The 19,378-nt window shown below is 33.4% G+C and overlaps 1 protein-coding gene across 1 annotated transcript; it reads left to right on the forward strand.

Annotated features, from left to right (window-relative positions):
* Nucleotides 1–12,758: 12,758 nt before the first annotated feature.
* Nucleotides 12,759–13,688, forward strand: LOC105884138 (olfactory receptor 4A5-like). The gene has a single exon (XM_012787851.2). It carries the CDS (start codon nt 12,759–12,761, stop codon nt 13,686–13,688), a length of 930 nt encoding a protein of 309 aa, XP_012643305.1.
* Nucleotides 13,689–19,378: the final 5,690 nt, after the last annotated feature.

The raw sequence follows: 19,378 nt of genomic DNA on the forward strand, positions 1-19,378 counted from the left end.
ATGTCTTTCACAACGAACATGTGTTTTACCAGTTCTAAGGGAACAAACAATAAATTCTAACAATGGGTTAGTCAATTCAATGGATTCACTACAAATTCTTCTGTTTGCTTTTACATCATCATAAAAGTCTAATAAATTATCTTTTCAGATTACAATCAAATAGAAAAGTTTTGCAGGATAAATAAAAGCTTCAGTTATCCTAGTATAATTAAAAATAAAACTTAGCTCACCTTGTAACTTTTTTTTTCTTATTGTAGATTGAGATGGGACCTAGAAGAAAGTGATTTATTCTTTTCAAAGTGGAAATACAAGCTGTTTTTGAAAATTTACTATCATTCTCATTAATGAAAAAGCAATTTGGCTAACACTTAGAACAAATTTCCAGGGCCATAACAGTGGATTTTAAGTTTTATTATTCATTATTCTATCAGTAAGGCAGCTTTCTGTAGCTGTTCCATACATTTTGTCTAAAGATTATTTCTGTTCCACCAGGTAAGTGTCTGTCCATATCTAGTTCAGGACATTTGGATGACATAGGATCCTGTGTTTAGAGAAAGTACTAGTTGACCATTTTGTTGGCTGTAATGTGAATGGTGAAGAAAACATATTCTAGTTCTGAATTACTATATAGATACTCCACCTTCATTTCTTTTTGTGAATTTCTCACTAGCTATTGTGCATTTTTGGCATTCTACAGTAAAGCTTCTTATTTTCTCTTCATGATGCTGAAGATATTGGTAAAAAATGTATTAGTTTGCATAAGCAATATGTTTCCCTAAATGTTGATTTCAATTTAAATACACACTTAAAAATGATTTGTTGTGCTATAATTATTCTTCCAATTTTATAAAAAAAAAAAGTTTTTATCAAACAGCAGCCATCATGCAATAACAGAAACCTGGAAGAATATAAGATCGCTTCCATTGCAATATGGAAAATTACCTATGCTTTGTAAAAATTTACATTTTTAACAAATAAATTTTAGCGTGTATATTTAAGATATACGACATGGTGTTATGGGATACACATAAACAGTAAAAAAGGTTTCTACAGTGAAGCTAATGAATATATCTATCATCTTACATAGTTATCTATTTTTTGTTTGTTTTTGTGAAAAGAGCAGCTAAAATATACTCATTTAGCATAAATTCCAAATACAGTACTATTTTTTTACCTATAGTCCTCAAATTCTATATTAGTCAGAGAATACAAATTAGCAGAAGCAGACAGGAGGATCAATGAATCTAGAGATCTAAAGTACAAGATACTTACTAAATGAAAATATATTTTAAAACTCTTATTGTTTTAACTGGAGCTGGGTTCACCTGGGGCTGGCTCACCTTGCCCACACATCTCTAGCCAGGGTTCTGCCCAGCTTCCACACACACCCAACTTCCCTCACCTTCCCTCTGTTTCCCAGAGCTGGACACAGACTTGCACTCAGACCCTCACATGTAGACTTTGTGGCAGTTTCAGACCAAGGCCTGCTGTTGTCAGGGCCAGCACAAGGAAACAACTGCATTCTTAGAAAAGGAAGGCAAAGGCTTGGGAACTGATGGCAAAGACCTTTCTCAAATGGCAGCAATAAAACTGCCCTGCAAGGGGTATAGGTCGGCAAGTAATAAAATATTTTAAAATAATAAAATAAAATAATAAAATCATATTATGCATATCTCATAATATATGGAATTTATTCAAATATTATGTGGCTTCTCACCTAACATATTATCAATGTAATTGAAAATACTTGTGTGTACCTCCCTGATACTGTTTATCTGCCTTTCCCCCAAGGTAATACCAATGCTAAATTTATCCTTAAACTATATCATTTAGATTTTATTATTTCTTACATTTATTAAAATTCCATTTATGGTACATAATTTTTTTATCCACAATGTTAACTTTATAAAATATGATATGCTTTAATCTCATCCTCTCCCCTGCTGTGTGTTATTCCATGTGTCAATATACCATAGTTTGTGTAACCATTCAACCAGAGACAGTTTGGGTTATTTTCAGTTTTTATATTGCACACATTACTGCTATGGATTTCCTGAAAGAAATTCTTTTGTGTTAAGTATAATGTTTCTATGTTCACTTTTACAGATGACTGCAGTTTTCCCTAATGCTGTCTTATAAGTTACACTCCTACCCGCAGGGCATAAGACTCCCAATTATCTACATTTTCACCAAAATATGATATTGTAACATGTTTGATATTTTTCCTAATACATGCTAGTAAATTTTTGGCTGACGTTTACAATCTTTGATATGTTATATCCTCATCATTAAATTGAAAATATCTTCTAACTTCTATTGTTATTTATTTTGCCAATGAATTCTTTCGAGGTTATTTGCTTAATTTTCAAACATACAGAAATTATCTGGCTAATTTTAGGTTTTTATTTTCTGGCTAATATTCTTCATGTTCAGAGACATACCTTATGATTATTACTCTTAAAAATTTGTTTATTATTGCTTTATGGAGCAGGGCATGATTGATTTTGAAAAATGATCCATGTGCACTTGAGAAGAATGTATATTTTAGAGCTGTTAGATGCATTCTTCTCCTGTGTCAGTAGGTAACATTTGTTAATGGTGTTGTTTAAATCTTAAATATCTTTATGAAAGTTTTTGGTGAATAGTCTCTCCTTCCTGAGTGTTGAGCTAAAAATCTTCTATTATTGATGATTTATCTATTTGTTTCTTTAGGATAATCTAGTTTTTAATCCTGTCTTAGAGTCTTTTTTTGCCTCATATTAGTAGAGAAACTGCTCTTTTGGTCAGGGTTTATGCAGTTTATTCTACTATTTTTATTTTTAACTTTTTTAGCCTCTTATTTAAGATTTTCTTTGTAAGGCTCTTACTACTGAGTTCTGTTTTATGTAAACAGGTGAAATTTACTCATTGTTTTCATTCCAGAGTAATGAATTACTTTATTTTTATATTTACGATTTTTAAAAATTTTTATTAATACATAATAATTGTACATATTCATGTAGTATATGTTATATTTTGATACAAGCATACAACGTGTAATGATCAAATCAGGGTATTTGGGACATCTATCACCTCAAACAATTATCATTGCTTCATGTTGAGAACATTCAAAAACTTCTATTTTGAAATATAATAAATTATTATTAACTGTAGTTGCCTTATTGCACTGTGAACACTAGAACTTATTCCTTTATATGTAACAGTATTACCCATTAACTAGCACCTCTTCATCATCCCTTCCCACCCCCCCTTACCAAAATCTAGTAACCACCATTCTATTCATTACCTCTATAAGATCAATTTTTTTTAGGTCCCATATATGAGTGTGAATATGCAATATTTGTCATTCTGTGTCTGGTTTGTTTCACTTAAAATTATGGCCTCCAGTTCCATCCATGTTTCTACAAATGACAAAAATTTCCTTCATGGCTACATAATATTCCATTGTGTATATACCACATTTTCTTTATCCATTCATAACACTTAGGCTGATTACATATTTTAGTTATTGTGAGTAATGCTGCAATAAACACAGGAGTGTAAATACCTTTTGAATTTATACCCAGCGGTAGAATTGTTGGGTCATATAGTAGTTCCACCTTTGATTCTTTGAGGAACCTCTATACTGTTTTCCATAGTGGCTATACTAATTTACATTTCCACCAGCCGTGTATGAGCACTCCCGTTTCTCCACATCCTTATCAGCTATATCTGCCATTCTATGTCTTTTCAGTAATAGCCACCTTAACTGGAGTGAAATGATATCTCATTATGGTGTTGATTTCCATTTCCCTTTCCCTGATGATAGTTGATAATGAGCATTTTTTCATGTACTTCTTGGTCATTTTTGTGTCTTCTTTTGAGAAATGTCTATTCAGATCTTTTGCCCATTTTTAACCAGATTATTTTATTTTTTGCTATTGAGTTGTTTGAATAATAAAATTAATCGTAATTATTAAAAAGTCAGAAAACAATATATGTTGGCATGGATGCAGTGAAATGGGAACACTTATACATTATGATAATGTAAACTAGTACAGCCACTATGGAGATTCCTCAGAGAACTTCTAATAAAAGTAGACCTACCCTTCGATCCAACAATCCAATTACTGCTTATCTACCCAAAGGAAAAGAAGTCATTTTATAAAAAAAAGACACCTGCACTTGAATATTTATTACAGCACAATTCAAAATTGCAAATATATGGAACCAACATAAGTGGATAAAGAGATTGTGGCATAGACTACTTGTACCATAGACTACCACTCAGCTATTAAAAGGAGTGGAATAATGTCTTTAGCAGAAACTTGTGTGTAACTGGAGTCCATTACCCTAAGTTAAGTGTCTCAGGAATGAAAAAATAAATACCACAAATTCTCACTAATCTGTGGAAACTAAACAAGAGATATACATGGTCATAAACCAGAGAAATGGACATAGAAAACTAAGGGAGGGATAAAAAGCTAACTATCAGGTACAATGTACACTATTCTGGTGACAGGTAAACTGAAAGCCCTGACTTTAGCATGATTCAATTCATCCATGTAGCAAAAATACTTGTACTCTGTAAATACTTTGAAATAAAAATAATCATATATTTTGATTTGAATTCCCCATCTTCTTATTTGTTTCACATTTATAAATATTGCTTGTAGTTAATATTCATTTTTACTTACTTCCATATTTTCTCTTTCTCACAGTATTCATTATTTCCTGCATTTCTTTTGTACCGCTTCAGAGCTTTTTCCTTTTTCCTGAATATCAGTATTCAGAAGTCTATATAGCATCATTTGCCTGGTTATAAAATCTCTAAGTACTTTTTTAATCTGGTCAGGAAAATCTCTGCATTTTGCCTAAGTTTCTATAAGATTTTAAAATTTATATTTAGTTCTATGTGCACACATATTTTCAGTTAGCACCATGAAGATCTGTTTCCTTCATCTTCTGGTTTTCAGCACTGCTTTTGAAGAAATAGGTTGTCAGTCTTACTATTGCTGTCTTGAATGCACTATGTTCTGAATAATCTATCTATCTTCGCCTTTTGGTCTCATTATGTTTACCTTTTCTATTTATCCTTTTATTGCTGTATCAATTTCAGTACTTGATTTTGGTCTGTTCAGGAATTCTATTTATTCCTGGTTGAGCCCAGGGAGGCTGTGTGTCTTTTTAATATTTATTCTTCAAGAAACTTGTAACACACTATGAATTAATAGTTTAAAGTCTTTCAACAGTTTTAGAAAATTTTTCAGCTGTATCTTTTTATATATTTTGGATACCCTATTCTCCTTCTCTTCTCTTTCTGGAATTGTAAGTACAGTAATTGTGCATTACTTTACATTGTGTCCTTTATACCTCTTCTATACTATTTTCTGCATTTACTTTATTGCTCTCAACATTAGCCTGCATATTTTCCTAATCTTTCTTCTAATTTACTAATTCTCTTTTATCAGTTTCTAATATGCTGTTAAAGCCAATCAGAGTCTTTTTTTATCATAGTTTTCAAATTTATTATCTGTCTTGAGATTTAATTTTTGTACCTATTAAGCTTATTTTTAAATGCTTGTTTTTAATTATTTGAATCATCTATATTCATTTTTATTGCTCTTGCCTTTGAATCAGGCCTTGTCTTCACCTATATTTTGTTCTTTTTAAATGCTATATTTTATAAATAGAAAGCTGTGAGATGACACAAGACTTTCTACTATATTTTCCTATTTAAGGGAGGATTTCCTGTGTTTCTGCCTGACAACTAGGACTGCAGAAGTAAAGATCCCAGATAACATTAATTCAATCAAGAAATTAGATGTTTCAGACTGGACTTGATTTCCTTTCAGGACCACTCTATGGTCTATTCTCCCACATTCCAAGAGTAAAGACCTCAAATGGTCTCAGATGAAACTGACTATTGAAAAAGGATTCTTCTCCTTGATAGATCTTGAATTTCACTTGTCCTTCAGAGTAATGCATCTGTAGAAAGGGCCTCCAAGCTTTTCAGGCTTTCATTTTTGGCCTTTAGAATTATCCTATACTTTTAGAGGAAAGAGACCCCACATGCAGGGTCTAGCTCTCTCGCTTTCCTTCAGAATACTGGTCCCACAGATCTTTTGTGCCTTGCTAGTTTATAAGTGCTTTCAAGTTCATGCATATTATGTTTTTCTATCCTCTTGGCTGTTTTTAACTGGAGATTTGGGGTAAAATGAAACATTTTTGCAACATGTATATTTGACTTTCTAGTTTGGCTATAGAGATTGATTATACAGAATTCCTGTGGACTATGGCATATTTTGAGGCAACATCTACATCAGTTAATATTTTCCATGTATTTTATTGGAGTTCCATTGGAATTTAACTATTCAGATTCTAGCCTGTTGTGGACATCATCAATTCTAGCAAACACCTTTGCCTCACAAGAAGAAAACAGTAGTAGTTCTTTGAATCCAGCTGAAAAGGACATAGAGAATGATGCCTTATGCATATATTAGTTCTTCCTCTTGGAGTCATAAGTGAATCCACAGTAACTTTGGTCATAAGATAGTTCTTCATAATTAAAATATATTTGTGCATCTTTTAGCACTTATCAATAAGAGAGGAATAGTGCTTAGATCTCGTCTTTAAATTTCAACTATGATACATAGGATATTTGGGTTTCCTGGATTGAATCCATTTATTACATAAGTTAAAAACTGCCTACTTTTAGTGGATAAAGATATTTAGCTGGATCAGATAGGTATTTATGTGACTTTTTATCTAAGGCCCTTATGACACATCAGAGCCAATATTTAACTAAACATATGATGAGAAGATCAAGATGCTTGATGGAGCCAATCACATCCACAGTTAGGGAAATGAAGTGTAAGTTCTTAGGTCCTGTTCCTGTGTTGGAAAATAACAACTTTTTTCTTGTAGAAACAGCTACTGCATTGAAATTAGATGAAAGTTAAGGATTGAGTTAATGGACTAAAGATCACTATGGCTACATCAGACACAGGTGTAGACCTTCATCGGAGCTTCTACCTCACTCTTAAACTGCAGGACTAAGATCATACTTATCTTTCCAAGATTTAGAATATCAACTATGATATAACACCCTCTGTCTTTGAGCTTCAGAGCTTCAGGGGCAGAGATTTTCTAACAGAGTAAAACTCTCCTTTCCTGGGACATGGTTGGGGAAGGCAACTTGGGCTGCTTCCCCCTTGACTCTGGTTTAAATATTACTTGACTTACCTAAATATTTCATAATGTGAAACTCATAATTTATTATTCCATTTATTTTAGACTTTTTCTTTCACATTACAGGCTTTTCACATTCCGTAGCATTCATCTACTTTTTCTTGGCAAGACCAAAGGCTTTTTCCTCTAGGGATTATTCTAGGGAAGAAAACTGTTCAGAGAGGTTACTTAATTTGAATTTGTTCCAAATATTCTAATTAACTCATGTGTGATGAACGTACAGTCTCTTTCTTTTAAAGGAGTGATTATTTGAAAAGCCATAAACTGTGTCTGCACATATAAATGGAAGAATTATTTCTCTGATAAAATAACTCAAGAGATTTCTGAAAACTCAATTTTTATACAAAGCTGGAGTATGTGTTCGGTTGGTATCTCATCCTATAGCTGTTATTTTTTCTTATTATATCCTCATTACTTGTATAAATTTGTAGAGGGTCTAACTAGATTTCCTGGGATGAGACTGGGAAGATAGAGGGGATACTTTTAATTAGTAAAGCAGTGTCATAGGGGTATGATGTTTGAATGACTGAAAAACTAAAGATTTTTTTTCTACCTGTGAGAAAGCTCTGTCATTGTTTTTTCGAAGAGATCAGATCCCATATTTGTCTTGGTGGGTACAGAAGTTGGTAACTAAGCAGATGAATGTTATAATAAATGTTAGATCATCATAAAGTACTTTTTCGGTTGTTTCATCATAATTGAGAAGATAAAAATTCAGTAACTAAGGTTAGTTTTGATAAATTTTTTGTTTATTTGTGCCATCAAAAATGTGTCTGGCCATGTTAATTCCACTAATTAGGTCAATTTTTACAGAATTATACAAACATAGCATCTTTGTTTTTCTATGAACAAATTTTCTCATCAGGTGAGAATATTCAATTGCCTGTACAGTGAATATTGACAATAAATTTAAGTGACTTTGTATATTAGGCATGTGCTTTGGATACTTCTACATCTCTCTGACAAAATGAGAGAATAGGAAACCTATGTAGATATAAAGACTGTAGCCACTGGGATCTATTTCTAGATTCATTCATCACCCACATATTACCATGTGTTCCATGATCACACATGGATGCGTGAAGTATTTACAATAGAGTCAGCAAAAGAAGCACTGAGTTTTCCAGATCAAGGACAAGACCCAAGAAGTGAGTTCTTGAAATAACTGACATGGGTTACTCATTGAAAATTCCTGTTATGTATTGAAATATACTGATGTCTCAAATATCATGTTTCCATTGGAGAAATCTAAATTGGAAACACAGACATTAATCAGAATATACAAAGTGTATTTATTTTAATATATGGCCTGATAGGTGCTTCCTTTCCATTTTGCCAAATAAAAAAAGAAAAATACATTGCATGTTACGTGTATAACACATAAACAAATGGATTATAATCTCAGTTTTGGGCACATGCTATTTTACATGATGTATTATTAACAAAGCAGTAGAATTATTTTAGATATATATGAATTAGGGAATTTAAAATTGCATATCATACAAAACATGTTAGAGTGTAAAGAAACAAATGCCTATTATGTTCCAGAAGGAAGATATGAGCTTTTCAGATATGTAGGAATCAAAAATTATTCAAGCAGATATGTTAGTATGTGTGTATATATGTATATGAAGAAATCTTTGCTCAGGGAAGTACCTTGTCTACTGTCATTTAGAAAGATCTAAAAGACTGTAATTTAAAAATACTATAGAGAGTATTTTTGCTAGCATGTGAATTTATCTTTTAAAATTTCATGTTCTTAAGAAGCTACTATAACTTATTTTTCTTCTATAAAAGTATTATCTTATTGTTTTAAGTTGAAAGCCAAGCAATACTATTTTTTGTTTTTTAAAGTATTAAATATTTGATGACTTAAACTTTAGAGGATAGTTTATGTACTCTACATTTATAAGTAAATATTAATAGTTAAATTGTCCAACAGAAGATTTATCCTGGTGAAATCTGTCATTAATGATTAAAGAGAGAAAAGGCACTAAACCTTGTAGAAAGTGAGGTGTGGATGAAAATAGAGAATTCGATACAGATGACTTTATACAGTTATATTTTTGACAGTTATAGCTATGTCAGTCTATAGCTTCAAAATTGACAGAACTCCTATATTATGTGACCGAGATGTGTAGAATGTGCATCACAACGGGCTTATAGAAAGAACTCAACCTTTTCATACACATGACGTCCCCTACTGCCAAATCCATGTAAATGGAATCATCTTGTCTACATGAGAGGTTTATTAATGCTATAATTTTCCTCAGCAGTGAATAAGTAGAAATTTGGAGTTTATATCAATACTTGTCCCATTCTTCTCTGCTCTTTAACTTTGTCCTCAACCCTCAGATCTAGAAACTTTAGGGAATTGTTGATTTCTTTTTTTTGGAATGTTTAAAAGTTTTCTTTACTAGGATCTGATCTGTCTTATTTGGTACGCCTGCCTCATGAAGCTTCCTGTATATCCCCAGGCTCCTAGAGAGGTTGAGCTCCCAGTACTTCCTCCCTGAAAAATAATCTTTCTGTGGAAGATGTGTAAAAGAATTCCAGTCTCATTTAATTATCACATTAATACTCTTATAACTCGTGAACATTCATTTATTAACTATAATTTCTCTGTTTCCCGATTTGATCTTTTCTTTCTTTATTTTCTGCTATGCAGTTCTCCCTCTGGTCAAGGGTCCAACTTCTGCCCTGTTATTCTGCATGCTTCTCATCAAAGCCCATCCTAGTACAAGTATAATTACTGCTCACATATAATTAGCTATGTAATTCCTAAGATATATAATTTTATTATATTCCCAGAAAGAAATTAATGACTATGGGTGAACTATTCACTTTATCTCCGTGTATTCCTATAATTCTTTTCAGGTTGACCAAGATCAAGATGAATTTTTCTAACCAAATGATCAGAGTGATGAATTCAAGAACGCTAATAAGAGCTCTCATTTATGCAGGCTATTCCAGGTGCCAGGCACTGTGCTAGGCACTTTACTTTGCTGTAATACAGAAACAACCCTAAGATGGTTATCTCCATTCTGTGAGTATTCTCATTCTAAAAACGACGACACTGAAGCACAGAGAGGTTTATTAAGCGGCTCAATGTCACATTGTAAGTGGTGATACTGGGATTCTGGCAGAGGCAGTGTGGCTCCAGAGTCCACACTATTCAGTACTGTGCTGTGCTCTCTCTCTCCAAGGATGTCTTGGATCTTAAATAGGTACACCCTGAAGAGAAACTTAGAGTCATTATTTGCTCACTGCAATGATCAAATTCAATTTGCCGCTGGCTTACATTTTTCAAGGAACAGTTATAATCTGGGGAATTGCTATTTTATTATAAAAATAAGAAAGTTGAAAAAATGTCAGCAGCATAGTATAAAGTAGGACTGCATAGCTCAAAAAGAAAGGATTCTGAGATTGTTTGGGTCAATCCCATTATTTTCCAATGAGCAAATTTAGACAAGCTTGTGATTACATTCAGAAAATGTCTCAAATCCATGTCATCTTTTATTGAGCTTGAAATTATCATTGTGTTGCTTATTTATGGAATCTGGACACTCAAGTTCTATTTTTGAGCATTATCATTGCCTAAACAGCATTATAAATAAACCCGTGCAACACTGATCTTTACCTCTCGTTTCAGTGTCTATTTTCTCCTCCCTCACCACCTAGCTCACCCCAAGAGTTTTGAGAAAGCTACCAGCTGTTAATGCACTGGTTGGTGACAGCCATGTGTTAGTTCATTATGGGTCATAATTATCTGCTGAAAATCTGGGTAGTGTATGTGACTGTGATAGGAATTGTATATAGGTAAAGAGGAAATGAACAGAATTACAACTTCTTTTTTTTATTTTTATTTTTTTTTATTTCAGCATATTATGGGGTTACAAATGTTAAGGTTATGTATATTGCCCATGTCCCCCTCGCACCTCGAGTCAGAGCTTCAAGCGTGACCATCCCCCAGATGTTGCAGATCTCACTCATTATGTTTGTATATACCCATCGACTCCTCCACACCTCACCTGCCTGGCACCCGATAAATGTTATTTCTATGTCCACTTAGGTGTTGATCTGTTAATACCAATTTGCTGGTGAGTACATGTGGTGCTTGTTTTTCCATTCTTGAGATACTTCACTTATTAGAATGGGTTCCAGCTCTATCCAGGAAAATACAAGAGGTGCTATATCACCATTGTTTCTTAAAGCTGAATAGTACTGCATGGTATACATATACCACATTTTATTTATCCACTCATATATTGATGGGCACCTGGCTTGTTTCCACACCTTTGCGATTGTGAACTGTGCTGCTATAAACATTCGAGTGCAGGTGTCCCGTTTGTAGAGTGTCAGCTGATCTTTTGGGTAGATGCCCAGTAGTGGAATTGCTGAATCAAATGGTAGATCTCCTTGTATCACTTTAAGGTATCTCCATATTGCTTTCCACAGAGGTTGAACTAGTTTGCAGTCCCACCAGCAGTGTGGGAGTGTTCCTGTCTCTCCGCATCCACGCCATCATTTATTGTTTGGGGACTTTTTGATAAAGGCCATTCTTACTGGAGATAAGTGATATCTCATTGCAGTTTTGATTTGCATTTCCCTGATGATTAGAGATGTTGAGCATTTTTTCATACATGTGTTGACCTTTATTCTGGATTATTTTGAAAAATTTCTGTTCATGTCCTTTGCCCACTTTTTGATAGGGTTGTTTGATTTTTCCTTGCTGATTTTCCTGAGTTCTAAATAAATTCTAGTTATCAGTCCTTTATAGGATGTGTAGAATTTATTTCCAGCTTCTTAAAAAGCAGACAATTCAAGTAAGAACAAAAAATAATGTCCTAAATAATTTGGCAGTTATTTAATATGGTTCAAAGTCCAGTAGCTTGATATCTACTGAGAGATTCATGAAGACACAATATCTTTAATGAATGAGATATTGAAGCTATGGCAGTGGATTACTGTAGTATTGTGTGAGATACTTCAGATGAGGTTATGTTTGGAGCTACACTGATGATATGGTAAAGATACCACTACTGCTACAAATTCAAAGGACTGACTCCATACCAATTTATTTATTTAGAGTTTACTGTCACCACCAGAGAGTAAGTTTCTTGAGAGCCAGAACCCTTCTCCTGTTTTTCACAGCTGATGTCTAAGCCAAGAAGTAACATATTTTACATATGGAGTTAATAAATGTATGAATTATTGCTGGGCTTTTGAATTTTCTTTTCTATAGAATATCCACTAAGACTTAGAGGTAGAAACTTTTACTTGTAGGACCAAAACAAAAATCAAACTGAGGAAAATGGAGTTGTTAAAGGAAGGTCCTGTGTGATCTTTAGAAGAGGACCTCAATAGATATTTAGTAAAGATTTATTGTGTGAAAACCACTCCTGAGGGTCTGATAATGAAGATATGCTCCATGGCATCGTGGATGTATTCATAGTCCTGTCACAATTTCATTACAGGTGCTGTTCTCCTGAGCTCTCAACTCTGATACAAGCCTTACAGAAGAGTAAATGGGAGAGAGTAACAATGTGACAGAATTTGTCCTCCTGGGCCTCACTCAGGATCCTGTGGGGCAAAAAGCATTATTTGTAATGTTTTTACTAATATACGTTGTGACGATGGTGGGCAACCTGCTCATCTTAGTGACTGTTATCAGCAGTCCCTCCTTGGGCTCCCCAATGTACTTCTTCCTGGCCTCCCTGTCACTCATGGATGCTGCTTATTCCACTAATATATCACCAAAATTGCTTATAGACCTACTCTGTGATAAAAAGACAATTTCTTTTCCAGCATGCATGGGCCAAATCTTTATTGGACACTTGTTTGGTGGAGCTGAGGTCTTCCTTCTGGTGGCAATGGCCTATGACCGCTACGTGGCCATCTGTAAGCCTCTGCACTATTTGACCATCATGAATCGATGGGCTTGCATCCTTCTGTTGGTGGTGGCCTGGGTTGGAGGTTTTCTGCACTCTGTTGTCCAAATTGTCTTTGTGTACAGTCTCCCATTCTGTGGCCCCAATGTCATCGACCACTTCGCTTGCGACATGTACCCACTATTGGAACTTGCATGCACTGACACCTACTTTATAGGTCTCACTGTGGTTGCCAATGGTGGAGCCATCTGCATGGTTGTCTTTGTCCTTCTACTCATCTCCTACGGAGTCATTCTAAGCTCCCTTCAAAGTCACAGTCAGGAAGGGAGGGTGAAAGCCCTGTCTACCTGCAGCTCCCACATCACTTTGGTTGTCCTCTTTTTTGTTCCCTGTATTTTCATGTATGTTAGACCTGTCTCCAACTTTCCTATTGATAAACTCTTAACTGTATTTTATACAGTTATCACTCCAATGTTGAATCCTCTAATATACACCTTGAGAAATTCAGACATGAAAAATGCTATGGAAAAACTCTGGTGTGAAAGGTTAACTATAGATGGAATATGAATGCCTTTTACAATGAACTTGTGTTTTACCAGTTCTAAGGCAACAGACAATAATTTCTAACAATGGGTAATGTAGTCAATTGAATGGATTTGCAAGGAATGCTTCTCTTTATTCATGCAACATCATCAGAGAAGTGGAACAAATTATGTTTTCAGATTAAAATCAAATAGAAAAATTCTGCTGGATATATAAAAGGCACGGGTATCCTAGTACAAGTAAAAATAAAACTAAACTCACCTAATAACTTTATTTTTCTTAGTTTCTTTTTTAAAAAATACAATAAAAACCTTGTTTTAAATATTTTTCTTAATTTATATTAAAATAGGACCTAGAAGAAAGTGGTTTATTCTTTTCAAAGAGGAAAAACAAGCTATTTTTGAAAACTTATTATCACTCACATTCATGAGAAAGCAATTTGGCTAACACTTAGAAAAAATTTTTAGAGTAAAAAAAATGTATTTTAAGTTTTAGTGTTCATTATTCTATCATCAAAGCAGCTTTCTGTAGCTGTTCTGTACATTTTGTCTGAAAATTATTTCTATTCCTCCAGGTCAGTGACTGTCCATATCTAGGTCAGGACATTTGGTTGACATGATATTTTGTTACAGAAACAATCAGTGGACAATTTTGTTGGATGAAATGTGAATGTTGAAGAAAACATATTCAAGTCTTAATTACAATATAGATGGATACTTCACTTTGGTTTATTTTTGTGAATTTTTTCACTAGCGATCATGTGTATTTTTACCATTCTTCAGTAAAGCTTCTTATTTTCTTTTCATGAATCTGAAGATATTGGTAAAGAAATGTATTAGTTTGCATAAGCAATGTATTTCCCTAAGGTTAATTTCAATTTAAATACCTACACACTTAAAAATAATAGGTTGTGTTATAAATAATTATTTTTCAATTTTATAAAAAAACATTTTTGTCAAACATCAGCCTTCTTGGCATATCAGAAACCAGGAATAATATAAAATTGTTTTCATTGCAATATGGTGCATTATCTATGCTTTGTAAAAATTTACATTTTTAACAAACAAATTTTAGTATGTATATCTCAAGTATACAACATATACATATCTAAAGTATACAACATGATGTTACTGGATACAGATAAACAGGAAAAAAGGTTACTACCAAGAAACAAATGAAAATATCTATCATTTTACATAATTACCCATTTTTTTGTTTTTGTGAAAAGAGCAGCTAAAATATACTCATTTAGCAGAAATTCCAAATATAGTACATTTTGTTACCTATAGTCCTAATGTTCTACATTAGTCAAAGGATACAAGGAGCAGAAGCAGACACAAGAATAAAAGAATCTAGAGATCTACACTACAAGTTTACTAAACGAAAAAATATTTTAAGACTCTTATTATTTTAACTGGAGCTGAGTTCATGTGGGGCCAATTCTCCTTGCCCACACATCTCTAGCCAGGGCTCTGCCCAGCTTCCACACACACCCAACTTCCCTTACCTTTCCTCTGCTTCCCAGAGCTGGGCATAGCCTTGCATTGCACTCAGGCCCTCACACCTCAGATATGTGGCAGCATCAGACCAAGGCCTGCTCTCGTCCCCGGGGCCACAACTAGGAAACAACTGCATTCTTGAAAAGGGAAGGCAAAGCCTTGAGGGCTGATGAAAAAGACCTTTCTCAAAAGGCACCACTAAAACTGCCCTAAATGGGGCATGGCTGGCAACTAGTAAATTATTTTAAAATAACAAAATGAAATAATAAAATTATTTTGTGCATATCTGATAATATGTGGAATTTATTCATAAATTGTACAGCTTCTTACCTAAAATACTATCAATGTAATTGAAACTACTTTTGTGTACCTCCCTGATGCTGTTTCTCTGGTTTTCCCCCAAGAAAATATCAATGCTAAATTTATCCTTAAACTATATCATTTAGCTTTTATTACTCCTTATCTTTATTAAAATTATATTTATGGTACATAATTTTCTGAATTTTACTTTTATCCACAATGTTAAATTTGTAATATTTGGTCACATTGGTGCATGTTGCCTCACTTGCATCATTTCCTCTGCTTGTATTACACCATGCATGAATATACTGCAGGTTATGTAATCATTCAATCAGGGAACATACTTGTTGCTTCCAGTTTTCTATATTTCACACAGTATTGCTATAGGCATCCTGAAAGCAATTCTTTTGTGCTAAGTAGAATTCAGAGGTCCTCAAACTTTTTAAACAGGGGACAGTTCACTGTCCCTCAGACCATTGGAGGGCCGGACTATAGTTTTTTTTAAAAAACACTATGAACAAATTCCTATGCATACTGCACATATCTTATTTTGAAGCAAAAAAACCAAAATGAAAACAAATTTTCCTCGGCGGGATGCATGTGGCCAGCGGGCCATAGTTTGAGGACCCCTGCATATGCTCACTTTTACATATGATTGCAGTTTTCCCTAACGCTGTGTTACAAGTTACACTCCTATCAGCAGGGTATAACACTCCCATTATTCTACATCTTTACCAAAATCTGATATTGCAAGATGTTTGATATTTTTGCTAATAAATGCCAGAAAGTAGACCTTGAATTTCACTTGTCCTTCAGGGTAAACAATCTATAAAAAGGACCTCCCAGCTTTTCATGCTTTCATTTTTTGCTTTTAGAGTCATCCTAGACTTTTAGAGGAAAGAGACCCCACATGCAGAGTCTAGCTCTCTGGCTTTCCTTCAAAATAGTGGTTCCACAGATCCTTTGTGACTTGATAGTTTTTAAAGTACTTTCAAGCTCATGCATATTACGTTATTCTAGCTCCCCTGGTTGCCCTTATTTAGAGATTTGGGGTAAAATGAAACATTTTTGCAAGATGTATATTCGACTTTCTAGGTTGGCTATAGAGACTGGTTATACAGAATTCTTATGGACTGTGGCATATTTTGAGGCAACATCTGTATCAGTTAATATCCATCTATTTTTTATTGGAGTAAATAAATTCAGATTCTAAATGGTTGTGGATACAATTTGTTCTAGCAAACACCTTTGCCTCATAAGAAAAAAACATTAGTAATTCTTTCAATTCAGCTGAAAGGGACATAAAGAATGATGCCTTATGCATATATCAGCTCTTCCTCTTGGAGTCATAAATTAATCCACAGTAATTTTAATCACATTGATACTTCTTCAGAATTAAAATACATTTGTGCAACTTTTAGCATTTACCAATGGGAGAGACATAGTGCTTAGATCTGCTCTTTAAGCTCACATATAATAAATAGGATCTTTGGGTTTCCTGGATTCAATCTATTTATTACCTAAGTTAAAATTGCCTACTTTTGGTGGATAAAGATATTTAATTGGTTCAGATAAGTATTTATGTGACTCATTATCTAAGGCCCTCATGACACAGAAGATCCAATATTTAATTAAACATATGATGATAAAAATATGGACAATGGAGCCAATGATATTCATAGTTAAGGAAATAACAGTGGAAATTCTTAGGGGCTGTTCCTAGGATGGAAAACAATAGTTTCTTTGTTGTAGAAACAGCTACTGAATTGAAATTAGACTAAAATAAATGATTGAGTTAATGGACTAAAGATAGCTATACCAAAGGTTGCTACATATGACACAAATGTAGAACTTCATCAATAGCTTCTACCTCAAACTAAAACTGCAGAACTAAGATCATACATATCTTTCCAAGATTTAGAATATCAACTAAGATCTAGGGCTCTCCATCTTTGAGCTTCATGGCTTCTTGGGTAGAGACTTTCTAACAGAGTAAAACCCTCATATGCTGGGGACATGGTTGGGGAAGGGAACTTGGGCTGCCTCCCCCTTCATTCCTATTTCAATATTACTTGACTTACCTAAATATTTCATAATACAGAAGTCATAATTTATTATTCAAATTACTTTAGAATTTTTCATTTCACTTTATATGCTTTTCACACACTTGGCATTCAGCTAACTTTTCTTGGCAAGATAAAAGTATTTTTCCTCTAGGGATTGTTCTAGGGAAGAAAACTGTTCAGAAAGACTACATTATCTGAAGTTTTTCCAGATATTCTAATTAACTCATTAATTATTTCAATTAACTGTAATGACCTTAGAGTCTCTTTCATTTAAAAGAGTGATGATTTGAAAAGCCATAAACTGTGTCTGCACCTATAAATGGAAGAATTATTTCTCTGATGAAATAACCAAGGAGATTTCTGAAAACTCAATTTTTATCCAAAGCTGGAGTATGTGTTCAGTTGATATCTATTCCTATTGCTGTGATGTTTCTTTGTTATATCCTTCATTCCTTGTATAGATTTGTGTAAGGTTTAGATTTCCTGGGAAGATAGAGATAATTTTAATTAGTAAAGCAGTGGTTATAGATATATGCTATTTGAGTGACTGAAAAGCTAAATAATTTTCTTCTATTTTTGACAAAGTTCTGTTATTGCCTTTTCCAAGAAGTTAGATCCCAGCATTTGCCTTGTTAGGTACAGAAGTTAGTAGCTAAGCAGATGAACGTTACAATAAATTCTCCATCAAAGTAAAGTGCTTTTTTGGTTGTTTTGTCATAATAGAGAAGAGAAAGATTCAATAATTCAGCTTAGTGTTGATAAATTTGTTGTTTATTTGTGCCATCAATAACGGGGTTGGCCATGTTAACTTCCACTAATTAGGTCAATTTTTGCCTAGTTATGCAAACATAGCATCTCTGTTTTTCTATTAACGAATATTCTCATCAGGTAAGAATATTCAATTATCTTTGTACAGTAAATATTGGCATTTTGCTTAAGTGGCTTGTCTTTATATTTTAGACATGTGCTTTGGATACTTCTACATCTCTCTGAAAGAATTAGATAATGGGAAGGCTATGTAGATATGGAAACTGTAGCCACTTGGATCTATTTCTAGATTCACTCATCATCCACATATTACCATATATTTCATGATCACACATGGATGCATGAGGTATCTACAATTAGAATCAGTGAAAGAAACATTGACTTTTCCGGACCAAAGACAAGACACAGGACGTAAGTTCTTGAAAAGCTGACACGGGATACTCACTGGAAATTCTTGTGATGTGTTAAAATATAATGATGTCTCAAATATCATATGTTTTCATTGCAAATATTAAGCTAGCAAAACACAGAAATTAATCAGAATATACAGAGTGTATTTCTTTTAATATACAGCTTGATAGGTGCTTCCTTTCCATTTTGTTGAATAAAAAGAGAAATACATTGCATGTTACGTGTATAACAGATAAACCAATGGATTATAATCTCAGTGTTGGAAATATGATATTTTACATAATGTATTAACAGAGCTATAAAATTATTTTAGATATATTTAAATCAGAAAATTTAAAAGTGCATATAATACCAAACATGTTAGAGTTTTAAAGAAGAACAAATGCCTATATATTCTGAAAGCAAGACAGGGGCTTTTATGTATGAATTTAAAAATATCCCAGCAGATATGATTATATATATATAATATATATAAGGTATATATATATATACACCCTTGCTCAAGGAAGTGCCCTGTCTACTGTCTTTTAGAAAGATGTGCAAAACTATAATTTTAAACTACTATAGAGAGTACTATTGCTAGCATGGGAATTTATCTTTTAAAATGTCATGTTCTTAAAAAACTATGTTAAATTATTTTTCCGCTATGAAAGTGTTAACTTATTGGTTT

Source organism: Microcebus murinus, chromosome 4 (assembly GCF_040939455.1).
Source record: "Microcebus murinus isolate Inina chromosome 4, M.murinus_Inina_mat1.0, whole genome shotgun sequence".
Taxonomy (NCBI): Eukaryota; Metazoa; Chordata; class Mammalia; order Primates; family Cheirogaleidae; genus Microcebus; species Microcebus murinus.

Excerpts from the sequence above, each read along its gene's own strand:
- LOC105884138 (XM_012787851.2), top strand. The coding sequence starts at position 12,759 with ATGGGAGAGAGTAACAATGTGACAGAATTTGTCCTCCTGGGCCTCACT.